Below are 16,091 nucleotides of genomic sequence, written 5' to 3' on the forward strand. Positions count from 1 at the left end.
AAAGCGAGCGTTTTACAACTACACAACTACCGCATTATGAATAGCCAAAACTTACTCAAGTATTAAAATGTCGTGAAATTATTCGAACGAATAGAGCTTAAATTTAGCCATTGCTGAAACAAAGCAATGATTTTTGTTTATGTCAAACTCAGTGATACATCTAGAAATGATGGGGCAGTCAATTTAAATTTTCAACATAAGCACTTGCAAACCTTAAAAATTTCTTTAAAAAAAACATTTCTTCGCTTCGCAAAGACCAAGAACACAACAGAGTAGTTCGTTTACTTATAAAATTAAATAAATCCTAAGCCTTTGAGTCTTGTGCATAATGTAAAAATAAATCTTTACCATGTAGTTTGATAGGTAAAATAAACAAAAAGAGTAAACAAATATGTTTTTTTTTTAAATAACAAGAAATTACTAACTTAAAAATTTTGGGGTTTGAAGCAACAACACAAAATAGTTTTAACTTTTTGAAATTTTTAATTTTTGGTTCTAGCTGTTTGGGGTAGTTATTTTACTATAAAGAGTAAAATATTTTAAAAAGACATTTATAAATTTCTTAACTTAATTTTAAAAAATGATTTTAGCTAACAATTGTATTTTTATTCACACAGTTAATTTTAAACAACTTTCATAACTTCGGGAACAAACATGTTTAATCATTCTTTTCATTTTTTGTTATTAATATTTGTATCACCAAACTGTGTTCTAATATTTACTTGAAAGATAAAGATTTTGAAAATTTTAATCAACATTACTCAGGTACGTTACTTTATTTGAATGACAAACATAAAAAAATTTAACGTTTAATATTTAATATTCAACAAATCTGAGCGGCATCTTATTTGAATTGTATTTAGATTTTTATTAATAGTGCTTTTACTTAAATTTTGCTAACAGATAGTTAGTAGTGAAGAATTTACGTTTTAAAGGGTTGAAATTGTGTGAAACGTGTGTAAGGTTTGTTTATTATATTTTACTTTTAGCGACCATTCTTATTAGTGTTTACTCTATACGGTTTTGCAAAGAGTTGGGAGATTTTGGGAGTTTTGGGACAAGAAAAAAGTTATATTTTTGATAGCATTTAATTTTTAATTTTTTTAAAAATATATATACCTAATTATTTTATTATAACAATAATAAATTGTTGTTTTACAAATATTACTTTTGCTTTTTTTATTTTAAACAAAAAAACAAAAATCTTTTTGTTTAGAGGTGTTTGTGGAAGTGCAAAGACGTGTGCGTGTGTATGTGTATGTGTGTGTGTGTTTGTGTGTGTATGTGTGTGTATGTGTGTGTGCATTGTTGTTGTTGTTGATGTTGGGAAGACTAAAAGTTTGAATTCTGAGGACATATGTAAATGTTAACTTAAGTTAATGTTAACGTAACTTATATTTAAATCGTTAACTTATATATAAACGTTAGTTATATATAAATGTAAATTTATATATAAATGTTAACTTATTTGACGCCCAGTAAAATAATGAGTATATGACGCCCGGTCTAATTTTAAAATTTTAACTATAACTTTGAAAGCTTAGAAAGTTTCAAATTTATCTTTTCCAACATTGAACTCTTTTAATGCGTCACATATAATTATTATTTAACATTTCATTAATTAAAATTTTTATTTCTAAACTAAAAGTATGCATTATATAAAAAACGTATTACAATAACAACATTTTTTATAACATTCTTCTAATATTATCTTCTATTAAATTTAGTTAACGTTGATTGTAAAATTTTATTGTAATAACGTTCTCACAAAGTAATGATATTATTGTTATTGACTTGTTGTTATTGGTTACACTTGTTGACTATTTGATATACTAACGCTGTTGTTGACTATTTGCTAAAACTATTTTTAAATATTAAAAAATAAGGATGTAACAATTAGAGTTAAATTAAATGTATTCGTTGTTATTCATTAGTTTACCACCTGCAATCTTTTTTTTTTTTGTCTTTGTAGCATTGAAACTTTTTCTTTCGCAAAAATTTTTTAACCTGAATTTATTTGTTCACCTGTCTCAAAAAAATTCTAACCTCAATTCTGACTTTATTCGTCTTAACGTCGGTATCATGTGCGCGTAACACGAGTTTCATTTGAGGAGACTCTTTTAAACCATAAATGTTTCAAAACCATAAAAATTTATTTTTTCATATAAATAAAAAATTTAAATACATTTTTTTTAATCTTTTCCGAAAAAAAATTTCTGTTTTTTGAACTCAAAAATAAGACGAGTAAAATTTAAAAAAACACGACGGACACCTTTCTTGGTTTCTTGACTTTCTTTTCAATCTGCGACGTTCACTCCGAAATACGTCTGACGGTTTTCTTTTAAAAATGTTATGGACAGATGCAAGGTTGAAGGTTAGGGTTAGGGTTGTAAACAACATTTCTAGTTTTTAGTTAGATTGTTTTTTCTCTGGTTGTGTTCTCTGTTATGACATGTTGTTTAAGGATTAACATGACTAGTAAGTAACTCTAGGCAAAACAGGTAATAACTTAAAAAAACATTTAATAACTTACAAAAAATATTAGCAGAAGCACCCAAGAAACCCACTAATCTGTCGACACGATTATGTAAATACAAATTAAAAGGAACAACAGCATTGCAGCTTGTGGCCAAAGCAACGACCAGGTTTTCTATCGCGTTACTCAAAATTTTTTTTATTAAAAGTATTTGTCTTGAAACAATAAAAAAAAAGTTTTTAATCCAAACAAAGTGATATAAGAGTCATAAATGGGGCGTAAAGGTGAAATTGAAGGCGTATTATGCCACTTAAGCATTTTAGATGCATATTACAAAATTTATTTTTTATTGAAAATAATTGTTCTATAAATACAAAAAAACGTGTTAATCAAATCGGAAGAAAAAAATAAGGGTCATAAATGGGGTAAAAAGTTAAGTTGAGGAGGCCCGCTTTAAAATTTTAGATATCCATAACAAAAAAAACAAATGAAGTTTGAAATAATTTGAACAAAATTTAAAACAACAACTCTTATTAATAGTAATATATTTAAATAAATCTCTTTAGATAACATGACAAATATTTAAAAAACAAACAAACCAAATCAACTAATATTATAAAAGTTATTGTTTGTGAAATATAAACTTAAAGTAAAAAATCATTTGTTATTTCATAGCAAGTAAGTTGAAATCAAAATTAAGAAAAAGAGAAAAAAGATTGCTTTCATTTAATTAAAGTTTGCATCAATGACAAATTTTATCTAAAAAGTCAATATTTTAGCTGCGAAAGCACAAGTTAATTAATAAACGTGCAGCTCATCTTCAGTAAAAGATACATTGTTTGCAGTTGTAGAAAGAAAGTACTTGTTAATTCTATTCTTAAATGCGTTAACTGGCGGTACCTTTTTGCATGCTGACGGCAAGTTATTCCAACCATTGACATTACGATTGGTAAAAAAATTGTGACGAGCATTATTTTATAAGATATTCCGCATGAGGACGTTGGAAGATGATCTGCATATCGGTGGATTATGCCAATTGATAATCTCAAAACCGTTTTCTAGCTTAAATAGTTGTATCAAGTCGCCACGTCTCTTGCGAGTTTCTAAAGTAGTAAAATTGAATCGCCAACACCTTTCAGCATAAGATAATCCTATTAAATCATGAGGTGCTTTTGTTGCTTTGTGCTGAATTTTTTCAATTTCCTTGATGTCACCTTTTAAGTAAGGACACCATACCGGAACAGCAAATTCCAAATGCGACGTAGTATATAATTTACTCCAAAGCTTCATATCTCTTGATCTAATTGTTTTTTTAATAGGTCAAGTATCATATTTGCTTTATGTGTTGCAACCTGTATGTGTTGATTCCATTATAGATCATTAGATATAAAGGTACCCAGGTCTCTCTCAATATCCGTTGCCTCAAGAATAAGTTATGTATTTCAAGTGATGTTGTTTTAAATTTTGTTTAAACTAATTTAAACTTAAAAAAAAAAAGACGTAAAAGATGCAACTTAATTTAAATGTACAAATTACTAAAAAAAAAATATTGTAGAATTAGATTGCCATATTTTTGCCTCTTATCAGCCGAACACAAACGGCCATAATTTCAAAATCAGAAGAGAAATTGTACTGGAAATGCTTTTGAATCCGCCGCTAGAAACTGTTCAACGGAGCAGTCATTTAACACACTTAAACAGATCGAGAGCGCTCTGCATTCAGCAAGTGAATAGGAGGACTTTTTATATAAATTAAAATTAAAATGCTAAAAAAGTTGACAGCAAGAGTTTGATTGCTCATTTTTGTTTTTGGTTTTTTTTTTAATTTTATTTCATTTTGCTGTTTATATAAATTGCAATTCCCTTTCACAAAAAATAAAATATAAATACAAATGTATAAATAATAAACAAACAGGGGCTCAAAGAAGATATGGATGGCAAGATACCAACCTAATCTTTTCATCGAGAATAGGTTGGTATCTTGCCATAATTGAAATTTTAGGAGAAAAAAAAAAAAAAAAGGTGAAACTGGAAGTCGAAAAGTGCTTGAAAGAAAAAACTTAAAACTATCTTTAAAAAATTTAATTGTTTCGGTGATGTTCTAATAATTAAATTAAGTTAGAGATATAGGCAGCCTTACAAAAAAAGCATGAGGTGAATTTCATTATGCTTATTTCTTGGCCTAAAGGTGATTGCCGGATAGAGAGTTTTTGAAGCCTAAGGCTCTTTTAAAGCAGTGGACTTATAGCCATCATGACGCCATGAAAAATAATTTTATAAAAAAGGTCCTTTTGAAAAAAAGAGACTTTAAAAACTGGTCAGATGTTAAAAAATGGGACTTCAAGACCCGGGGTTTTAGCCTCCATCTCTTTGAATCCTACACTTCGAGAAGCCAATATCTAAGAAAAGCCGGGGGGCCAGCTGAGGCTAAAGACAGCTTCTAGGTTGTACGAGTACTAAACTTGCTAGAAAAAAAACATACTATTACATACATTAGTAAATAATTGTTTTTCAGAAAATAAGTCTTTGATACCCACTTATATAAAAGATATCTATTATAAACCAAAGATTTTTTAAATTTATTTTAAATTTCTGTGAGTAATGTAAACATTCTATTAATAACGGTTTAACGGTATACCGGTTTTTGGTTAACAATAATAAGCTTTTGTTACCTTTGTTTCATTTGCTTTGTTCCCAGCGACGTTTATTTTATTTTAGTTTATTTAATTGCTTTGTATAACTATTTATAAACATGCATGTGTAGAACTATGTATTAATATATATTAGTAAATCTTTCTTTACTTGTAACATAAAAAAAAATATTCTTAACATATTACACATATGTTAGGAAAAATTTTATTTTTCCAAATAAAAAAGTTCAATTTAAAAAAGTTATTAAACTTAAAATTAAAAGTTTGAAAAGATCAAATTTTTAAAGTTATATATTGTTTATATTTTTAATTATGCAAATCAAAAACGTATAACCATTTAATGAAAAATTTATATTTTACATGTATTATTTACAACTTTATACATATACATAGAGGCAATACGTATTATTTACAACTATAAACATATACATGCATCTATGTACATATAATATTCGCCTTGCCTCCCCATTGTCTGTTGGTTATGTAACTTGTTGCTAAATGTACCGTGATATTTTTGAGATGAGTTTACTTTTATTTCTTTGAGATTTCCTTTTGAGGCTGATTAGTTCGCATAGACCATATACAGTTAAGCAATCTATTCATTATTCAGGATTGCAACATCTGTTGTTGCAAAATGTCGCTTTAATAGGCTTTTTTGTCTTAAGCAGTTGTAGGAAATCAGCTATAACAAATTTTAGTTTACGATAAACAAGAATCTGTTACATAAACAACTGAATCATATTTAGAAGTTGAATATTTTGATTGAAACAACATTTGCTTCTTTTATAACAGATACATTTTTTCTTGACTTCCGTTTGCTTTAGCTTTTTATTTTTTGTATTTTAATTTGATGTTGAAACTATTTTTTCAATCTAAACAAAGTAACAAAAACAAATAAAAATGTATATTCATATACAAATAGTTGAAATATTATTAATAGTTGAAATATTACGTTTTTTCCTGAAGTTGTCATCTTTTTCTCTCATCTCTACTCTATCTCAAAAACTGGGTCTTTTTTCTTTTTACAATCTCCATCGTGATTTATTTTCTTTTAAATATCTAGCTAATAAAACTCTTCCAAAAACAAATTTTAATGACTTATTTTTGTAACGTTTTTTTTTATTTAAACACTTGAAAACTTTTCAAATGTTCATACAAAAACAGTACAAATGTTTATTATACTTTACAAACAAAAAATAAGAACATAAAAAAACCGGCCTAAAATGGCCAACAAATGTAATCCTCTTCCAAACTCTCTGAGCTTCCTTTTTAACACATTTTTTTCTTTCCAACTAGACTTGTTGTCTTGGCAACAATATCAACAAATGTGATTGAGTTATCATAGCTTAGTGGCTAGATTGCTTGCAGGGCTTGAATGTATTAATTTTAATTTTTAATTCTTAAAATATAAACGTTAAGAAATAAAGTATAAAGAAGGCAGATAATCTAAGTATACCGTGAGGTCATGTCACAGAGAAACGGTGTTGGGGGAAAAGTTTTTAAGTTTATTTATAATATTTTTTTTCTTGTTATGTTGTGTACATTGCTTCCATTCACTAAACCACTGACTCTTCCGTACCTCTGATTTATACGAGCAATAATGTATAAATTTCTAAAAATAGAGTGCGGATAAAAATCTTTAAAATTTTTAAAACAAATATCACGTCTTGCGCTTACTCAACATTATTTGTCGGATATGACAATTGGAATCTTATTTGTCGAATACAATTATTGAAATCTAATATATATATATATATATATATATATATATTTTTTTTCAATTTTTATTTTAGGTGCTCCAAGAAGTCCTAACGGTCTTGTCACAGAGCACCGCGAAAGTGCATTTAACCAGGAAGTTTACGCCTCCTTCCTTACCGTGACGCGAAAATTTGTCCTGAGCTCGTTTCGAACCTGGATCTCCTGCTTATAAAGCAAGCGCTCTAACCACTGCGCCACGGCCGCAGAATATATATATATATATATATATATATATATATATATATATATATTATATATATATATATATATATATATATATATATATATATATATACATATATATACATATATATATATATATATATATATATATATATATATATATATATATATATATATATATATACATATATATATATATATATGTATATATATATATCTATATATATATATATACATATATATATATATATATATATATATATATATATATATATATATATTATATATATTATATATATATATATATATATATATATATATATATATATATATATATATATATATATATAAGGCTACGCAGTTAAGGTTTTTTCCGGTTCGGTTTTTTTCGATTCGATTTTAAACTTAAACCCATCGGTTCGGTTTTTTTCCGGTTCGGTTTAAAACGAAATTCGGTTCGGTTTGGTTCGGTTCGATTAAAAATAAAATATGGTTTTAAAGATAATTATTTATATATATATATTTTACAACTTTAAAATATAATTTTTTTTAAAATACCCAATTATAAATTAATTTTTATTTTTTTAGTGTTTTCTTTTATGTAAACAATTTTCTCGACATTTTCAATGGCCAATGTGGTTCTTCTGGCGGTTACAACATTACCGGCAGTTGAAAAAACTCTCTCTGATGTTGCAGAAGTTGCTGTTATACATAGGCATTTTCGTGCATAATCAGATAGAATTGGGTACTGTAACTTCATTATTTTCCACCATTCTAAAACATTTGTTTTTTCGTCTGCTGTTTCGGCTCCTAAATAATGCTCAACTTCTAAACTCAATTTAGTTGTCGTCGAAGCGCTGCGTGCTGAAATATCTTGTTTTAGTCTTTTTTTCTCGTGGTGATTAACTTTAGTACTTGGATTGCTTTCATTGTCTATTTTACTACTTGTGATTGGAAGTTTTTCTTTTTTTTTTGCTTTTTCCTGCGTCAATAATGCTTCTTTTATATCATCAATTTTTTTATATTCAATTAAATGCAGGCCTTTGTAACGCAGATCTAAAAAATTAGCATAACAATTAATCAGCTGCTCAGCACCATTGAGAGGATATCTTTCCTGTAGTTCACTTATCAGCATTTTTATAAAAATTCTTGTTGCTTTGTCTTTGCGATTTTGCTGGGCAAGTAGTTTTTGGTGCAAGGAATATAATTCAGGTATTACATCTTGGATTGTTGGTCATTTATCAGCTGATAAACCTACTGAAATGTTGTAAATTTTTTCAAGAAACGGCATGCTGTATTCTAATGTCTTCCATTGATCATCTGAGATGCATGACCTTTCAAATTCTTCATTTGATTTTGCAAGTGTTTTGATCGCTTCTTTGAGTTGAAGGACTGACTTTATGCACATGTACTCAGAATTCCATCGTGTTGTACACGGAACAATCAAATTCTTGGCCTTAGTTCCAAGTTCTTCGCATGCACCTTGAAGCTTAGCAGTAGAGAGATAACTTCTATGTGAGTGTGATGCTAAATCTGTGCAGTTTTTAATTGCTTTTGAAAGTTCAATTGAATTTTTAATTGCTTTAAGATTAACTAGCTGGATTGTGTGATCGTTGCAGCGCAACTCTGAGTTAATTTCATCACTTTCTTTAGCAGCTAAAACAATGTTGCTGCCATTGTCATTAACGCAGGCTCTGTGCACTTCTTCATTTAAGTTCAAATTAGCAATAAAAGTATCCAGGTTTACTGCGATTGCTACCCCAGTGTGTCTACCAGTAAATGGTGTGCAAGCAATGAGAAAACTCAATAAATTAAAATCTGAATTAATGTAGTGAATTGTAAGACTCATGAAGGAATCATTGTTTCGACTTGTCCAGAGATCTGTTGTAAAACTAACTCCAGTCACATTTGGAAAATCTTTGACAAATTCTAGTTGTAACCCTTCCTTAACTTTGTCATATAACATAGGAAGTTTATGACGTCTAAATGTTGATGCAGATTTGACAGTAAATTTATTATTTACTTCATCGATAAATTCTTGAGCTCCTTTATTATCCAAAACTTCAAAAGGTAGACCTAGAGTGCAGACAAACTTTGTTAAATCAAAGTCAAACTTTTATTGCTTTGGATCATTTAACCCATATTTTTGATTTTTAATATACTACTTTCAATTGTTGTTGTTTTGTCGTCTTTTTTTATATCAAACTTTCGTTTATTAGGTGCCTCTATGGTTTTTAAAAGATGTTCCTTCCAAGATGTTTCATGTTTGGTTTTATAACATGGCTGGTTATTGTTGAAGTACTGCCACAGTTTATTTTGTAAAATTTAAAGCAAATTTTACATTTAGCTTCAAATTTATTCAGCTTTTCAAAGAATTGCTAAATACCACTTTCTTTCGGCATCTTCAATTTCAATAAAGTATAAATTGCTTGTATGACCGGACTAAAAAAAAATTAAGTAAAATAAACATATATACATATTTGTTTTGGTCAAGTAACAGATAACTAAGTTGATAACAAGTAGTATAAGATTAGAAATTGTTAAAGTTAGATTAAAGACAAAGTAAATCACAAATTATATTTAAAGTATATTCACAAATAAAGTTAATTGAAGGCTTATTCAAATTTAAAGTTTACAATTGTTTGTATGTTTGTCAAGCTATTATGAAATATAAATATATGTTAAACAGTAAAACTTATTTGTTTTATTATTTATCTAAATTAAAAAGCAACGTTCTTATAATAAAAATATTATACAATATATTTTAATTTTTAAGTAAAATAAAAAATTACAACAGTTTAGAAAAAAAGTTCAATTTACTCACATGTTACAGTAAAATGGTATCAAAAACTGTTAATAGCCAAAATTAAAACTAAACTTTCATAAATAAAGTTTATTAAGAAAATATAAAAATAAGTTTTATAATTTTTAAAATTTTTATATAGGTTTTTCAGCTTTTCTTGGTTTCGGTTCAGTTCGGTTGATTATTTAAAATATTTTTATCGGTTCGGTTCGATTCAGTTTTCTTAGTTCAGTTTTAACCAAAAGAACAGTTCGGTTCAGTTAACCGCGTGGCCTTAATCGACTAAGGGTTTGGCATGAAACAGCAACACTTCATTTATTATTCTTGGTTTTTTTTATCTTTTTCTAAACAATCCTTATCAATAAAGATAAGCAAAAAAAGTGAGAAAAAGCTAACATACAAATGATATAGTAGATAGATATATAGATATATATATATAAATATATATATATATATATATTTATTTATTTATATAAATATATATATATATATATATATATATATATATATATATATATATATATATATATATATTAATGTTGTGTATGTTTGTTATTTATATATATTTATATATATACAACTATAAATCAGTGTCTATGTGTATACATATATAAATATATAAAAAGTTAAATTTATATTGACAATGTATAAATATATACACATATATATGTATGTATATATATATATATATGTATATATATATATATATATATATACATATATATATATATATATATATATATATATATATATATATATATATATATATACATATATATATATATATATATATATATATATATATACATATATATATTTATATATATATATATATATATATATATATATATATATATATATATGTATGTATATATATATATATATATATATATATATATATATATATATATATATATATATATATTTAAACAACTTTAAAAAGTATTCTACACAATAGAGTGCTCAATGTTCTTAAAAGAACAGAGCAATTATATTAGTAGTAGAAAATCATTTAACAAAAATTTTTTCCATTTAACACTGTGTTTCATCAACAAAGATTTCTTCAACAAGCATTTCTGATGAATCTTTGTTGATGAAACACAGTGTTAAATGGAAAAAATTTTTGTTAAGTGATTTTCTACTACTAATATATATATATATATATATATATATATATATATATATATATATATATATATATATATATATATATATATATATATATATATATATATATATATATATATATATATATATATATATATATATATACGTAAATATATATATATATATATATATATATAGTTTTTTTTTAAAAAACGGTTAATAATATTGACAAGCCGAAGTTAGGAAAAAAATGTTTTATTCCACAAATAAGGCCTACAAAACTGACTAAATTTTGTTCGACAAAATAGATCATTTAAAAAGTTATTATTACGCATGTTATATTTATTATTTGTTTTTAATGTGAAAAAAGCTTTATAAATACTTGGTTTATACTTGTTAAGATCTCTTAAATAATACTTTGTATTCACAAAACGATTTTAAAAATATAATAAGCGTATGGCGTGTTTCTGCCGATGATAAAGAAGTCGCAATTTACTTTTGCTTGAACTTCCCCAAGCAATATGTTAACATTGGAAAATAATTCATGTTAACATTCGATAAAAAATAAATTTTTATCATCGGAAAATATAACACTGCTTAGATCTGATGCTTTGCTAAGATCATTTATATAGAAAAAAGTTGAGAGGGGTCATGATATACACAGATAATTTTTTGAGCTGTAGTATTTAAGTTTTTGAAGCAAAATATTTAATTGACGGTATCTAATAACTCTTGTCTGACTATAAGTGTATTAGGTATATTATGTCGAGAGTTTAGCTAATTAGAGAGTTTATTGAATAATGAAAGAGAGAATAGTTTGGCACTAAAGCATGTAAAGAATGATTTTTATTTTCCGAAATGAGATACTTGTAAATAATACTTGAATAATAATTCCTTTTTTTTTCCTTATTTTTACTTTTAAGTGAAATGGTGGAAGGATGTCTTTTGTTGTGATGGAAGGATGTTAAAAAAAATATATTTAAGAATATTATGGAAAGAAGTTTTCTAAAGTTAAATATTTAATGAAAATAATTTGTCTTATATACTTAATGTACTGATTGAAATTATTTTTTTTTTAAAGAATGAAACTTAAAATTGTTATCTCACTAATCAGTTTGATAGTTGTTGTTGCAGTCATTGTCATTGTAGTTGTTGTGGTTAAGAACAACAAAACTTCTGGAAATCAAGTCAACAAAAACTCAACAAACGAAGTCAACCCTAATAAAGCAAGTTTATACTCAAAAGCAGCCGTAGCTTCTGATGCCAAGGTTCATATATTTTAAATTTGTTACTTTTCGAATAATTAATATGAAAAATTTTAATTTAATCATTTTTTTATTTAAATTGTAGTTAATACAAACTTCTAATTAAAGCTTTTTTCTCATTAACTTAATAAAATTAAATTATTTAATACTCTTATTTGTTTCTATCATTTTTTAATTTGAAAAAAAAAACAAAAAAAAAGAAATTTTTACTTTAATTTTTTAAGAACATTTCATAACTAAATATAACTAAAAGTTTGATTCAAAAAAAAGAAATAAATAATAAAATAAAAGATTCAAAATTTAACTAAAAGATTTAAAAAAATAATAAAATAAAAGTTTTATTTTATAAAAGTGTTTAAAAGAAATCCTTTGAAACAATGTTTTAATATTGTTTATCATAGGTATGTTCAAAAGTCGGAAAAGACATTTTATTAAAAAATGGTTCGGCTGTTGACGCCACTGTTGCTACACTTATTTGTATTGGACTTGTTAACATGCACAGTTGTGGACTAGGGGGCGGTGGTTTTATGAACGTTTATGAAAGAAAGACTAAAAAAAGCTTTATTTACGATTTTCGCGAAACTGCACCTGCAGCAGCTAACGAAACTATGTTTATTAATGCATCCTCGACAGAAGGTAACTTTAAATTAAGTTTAAAATAAAAAAACAACTTAGAATCGCAATAAGAGTTTATTCTTAATCATTAAAAAAAAGTTATTTGTAAAATAAATTTTTTTTAATGATTAAGAATAATGCGTGGTGTTTTGAGACACGCTCAATCAATACTGCCACATATTTTGGTGGTTAAACTGTCTATCTACGACTAAATTATATATATATATATATATATATATATATATATATATTATATATATATATATATATATATATATATATATTTAAGACATATATATATATATATATATATATATATATATATATATATATATATATATATGTCTTAAATATATATATATATATATATATATATATCTATCTATATATATATGTATATATATATATATATATATGTCTTAAATATATATATATATATATATATATCTATATATATATATATATATATATGTCTTAAATATATATATATATATATATATATGTCTTAAATATATATATATATATATATGTCTTAAATATATATATATATATATATATAAAATATATATGTATATGAAATATATATATAAATATGTATACATATATACATATACAAATAAAAGTTTTTAGAGTATGCAGGAACAGATAGAGTAAAAGAATGAGATTTTGTTAAATGACATGTAAAGCGAGAATGAGTTTTAGTTGATGGAACTAGACCATGATAGTGGTAGATTGCAGAAGAGAGAATGAGATGCTACTTTACGACAATGGGCTCAAGCTTGGCCGAGAAAGCAGATCCAACTACGTTTACAATGCATATTTGGACTTTGTCTAGAAGAGGAAGAGCATCATTTGAAGAACCAACCAAAATATCACAACAATATTCCTTACATGGGTAAATAATTTGTAGGGATAGAGAATGAATTTGGAAGTAAGAAAATGGCGATCATTATAAAGAGAAGCAACCTTAGCAGATATTGATTTAGCAATTAATTGTATATATGGTTTCCAGGAGAAGTCTGTAGTGATCAATAATCCTTGAAGAGGTAAAGAAGAAAACTCAGTGAGAGAGACATTTTTTGCAATAGTTATTGCAGTAAATAACTGAGTTTTGTTGGAGTTAATTTTCACAAGTTATTGCAAGCCCCAATCTGTTATAGAAATGAGATCAAACTCAAGATCAGCTGCCTGTTCTAAGCTGATATATATATATGTATATATATAAATAAATAAATAAATATATATATATATATATATATATATATATATATATATATATATATATATATATATATACAGCTATGCTCAAATGTATGGAGCACCTATTTGTTTAAATATATTTGTGTTTAAGAAATGAGATATACATGATGAATTTTTTTTTAAATGGTATTTTATTTGTTTTTTACGTTTAAGCATTAGTAAATAATTTAATGCATGTTGAATTTGCTTGTCTGGGCATGATTAGACTTGTCTTAACTTGTCTACATACTCACTTAGTATAAATTCTGTCGAATTAAGATATTCATTTCATTCTTATCTTAAACGTAACTATTGTCAGCCGCTCATTATCTATTGTTTAAAAGTAGTGAATTTTTTTATCGTTCTTTATTTATTTTCATTATGAGTAAAACACGCGAACTTTCTGTGAGTGAAAGAAGCCAAATTGTGATATTCCATAAACAAGGACATTCCCAAGTGGAAATTTCAAAAATTATGAAATGCTCAAGGAAAGCAGTGCAAAATGCTATAAATAGATTTAGTGAAACTGGTTCATACGAAAATAGACCAAAAACGGGAAGAAAACGTATACTTTCTCCTAGAAACCATCGTTTCCTCAACAGGATTTCACTTCGAAATCAAACCAAATCTTCTAAAGACTTGGTTAGCGATCTGTGGGAGCACAGAAAAATTCAAATTTCTGCTCCAAGTGTTAGAAGATACTTAAAAGAAGGTAATTTACATGGAAGAAGGGCTCGCCGAAAACCATTGCTGACTGAGCACCATAAGAAACTTCGTTTAGAATGGGCTAAACAGCACCAAAATTGGTCATCAGAAGATTGGGCCAAAATTATTTGGTCAGACGAATCAAATATAGAGGTAAGGCATCATTATGACTTACGGTGTAACCAAAAAATAAAAAATAAATATCATTTCGAAATTATTCCTTTAAGTACCTGAAATTTTACATGTTGAAATTTATAATATCAAATTTGTATTCCTTTACTTTTTTGACCTAGATTTTCGGGCAACCTGGAGGCACCTTTGTAAGACGACGACCAGGCGAAGCATTTGAGCCGGAATGTATTATCCCTACAGTCAAATTTGGCGGTGGTGGCACAATGATCTGGGGTTGCATGGCCTCCAGTGGCGTAGGTGAAATATTTTTATGTGAGGGTAGGATGAATGCAGAGCGCTACATTACCATGCTAAAAGAAGTTTTGGAGCCATCAATATTGAAATTATTTGACGAAGATGTCCCTCAATATTATTTTCAACAAGATAACGCTCCTTGCCACAAGGCAAAAAAAAGTTTGGACTGGTTTTCAACAAATGAAGTTCCCCTCATTACGTGCCCCCCCCCCCCCAGTCTCCAGATTTGTCACCCATAGAAAATTTGTGGTCTATTCTGAAGAGGAAGTTGTCAATTTACAGATGTAAATCCAAAGAAGAATTTAAAGCGAAAATTCTGGATGAATGGGAAAAAATACCAGCGAATGTATGTAAGGATCTTGTGGACAGCATGCCCAAAAGACTACGTGCGGTGATCAAGGCAAAGGGAGGTGCTACAAAATATTAATTATATTAAATAATATTGTTGAATTGAAATAATTTGTATCAAATAAACACATTCACATTTACTATTTGTTCATTACTTTTGAATTTTAAATAAAATATAGGGGTGCTCCATACATTTGAGCATAGCTGTATATATATATAATTTATAAAAAAGTTCCATAAAAAGAGTCGATTTTTGAAATGAGGCAGGAGCTACAAAGCAGGAAAAAAAAAAAGAATTAAGTCACAATAACTTTTTTGTAGAACCATTTGAGCTTTACGATTTAAAAACAAAGTAAAAATGTTAAAAATACAATGTACGACTCCAATATAATATAAAGGGTAAATGGTCTCATAAACATGTACATTAAATCAAGAAAAGTAAATAGTACGATTTATATTTAGCAATATAATAGCAAATTTTCTCTTTATTACTATTCTTTTTTTTTATTGTTTGAT

At 26.4% G+C, this 16,091-nt stretch overlaps 1 protein-coding gene across 4 annotated transcripts in view; it reads left to right on the top strand.

Annotated features, from left to right (window-relative positions):
- Window positions 1-427: 427 nt before the first annotated feature.
- The window catches only part of LOC100204795 (glutathione hydrolase 1 proenzyme), a 72,160-nt gene continuing 56,496 nt past the window's right edge, over window positions 428-16,091 (top strand). Inside the window, exons 1-4 of one of the 4 annotated variants that reach the window (XM_065807014.1) lie at window positions 670-765; window positions 990-1,068; window positions 12,059-12,245; window positions 12,644-12,878. In XM_065807014.1, the coding sequence (XP_065663086.1) occupies window positions 12,060-12,245; window positions 12,644-12,878 (421 nt within the window). In that variant the 5' untranslated portion in view covers window positions 670-765; window positions 990-1,068; window position 12,059. Of the gene's footprint in view, window positions 964-989; window positions 1,069-12,058; window positions 12,246-12,643; window positions 12,879-16,091 lie in introns of all 4 variants that reach the window. The other 3 variants (XM_065807012.1, XM_065807011.1, XM_065807013.1) reach the window with 3 other exon arrangements.

This window comes from Hydra vulgaris, chromosome 10 (genome assembly GCF_038396675.1).
Source record: "Hydra vulgaris chromosome 10, alternate assembly HydraT2T_AEP".
NCBI classification, from domain to species: Eukaryota; Metazoa; Cnidaria; class Hydrozoa; order Anthoathecata; family Hydridae; genus Hydra; species Hydra vulgaris.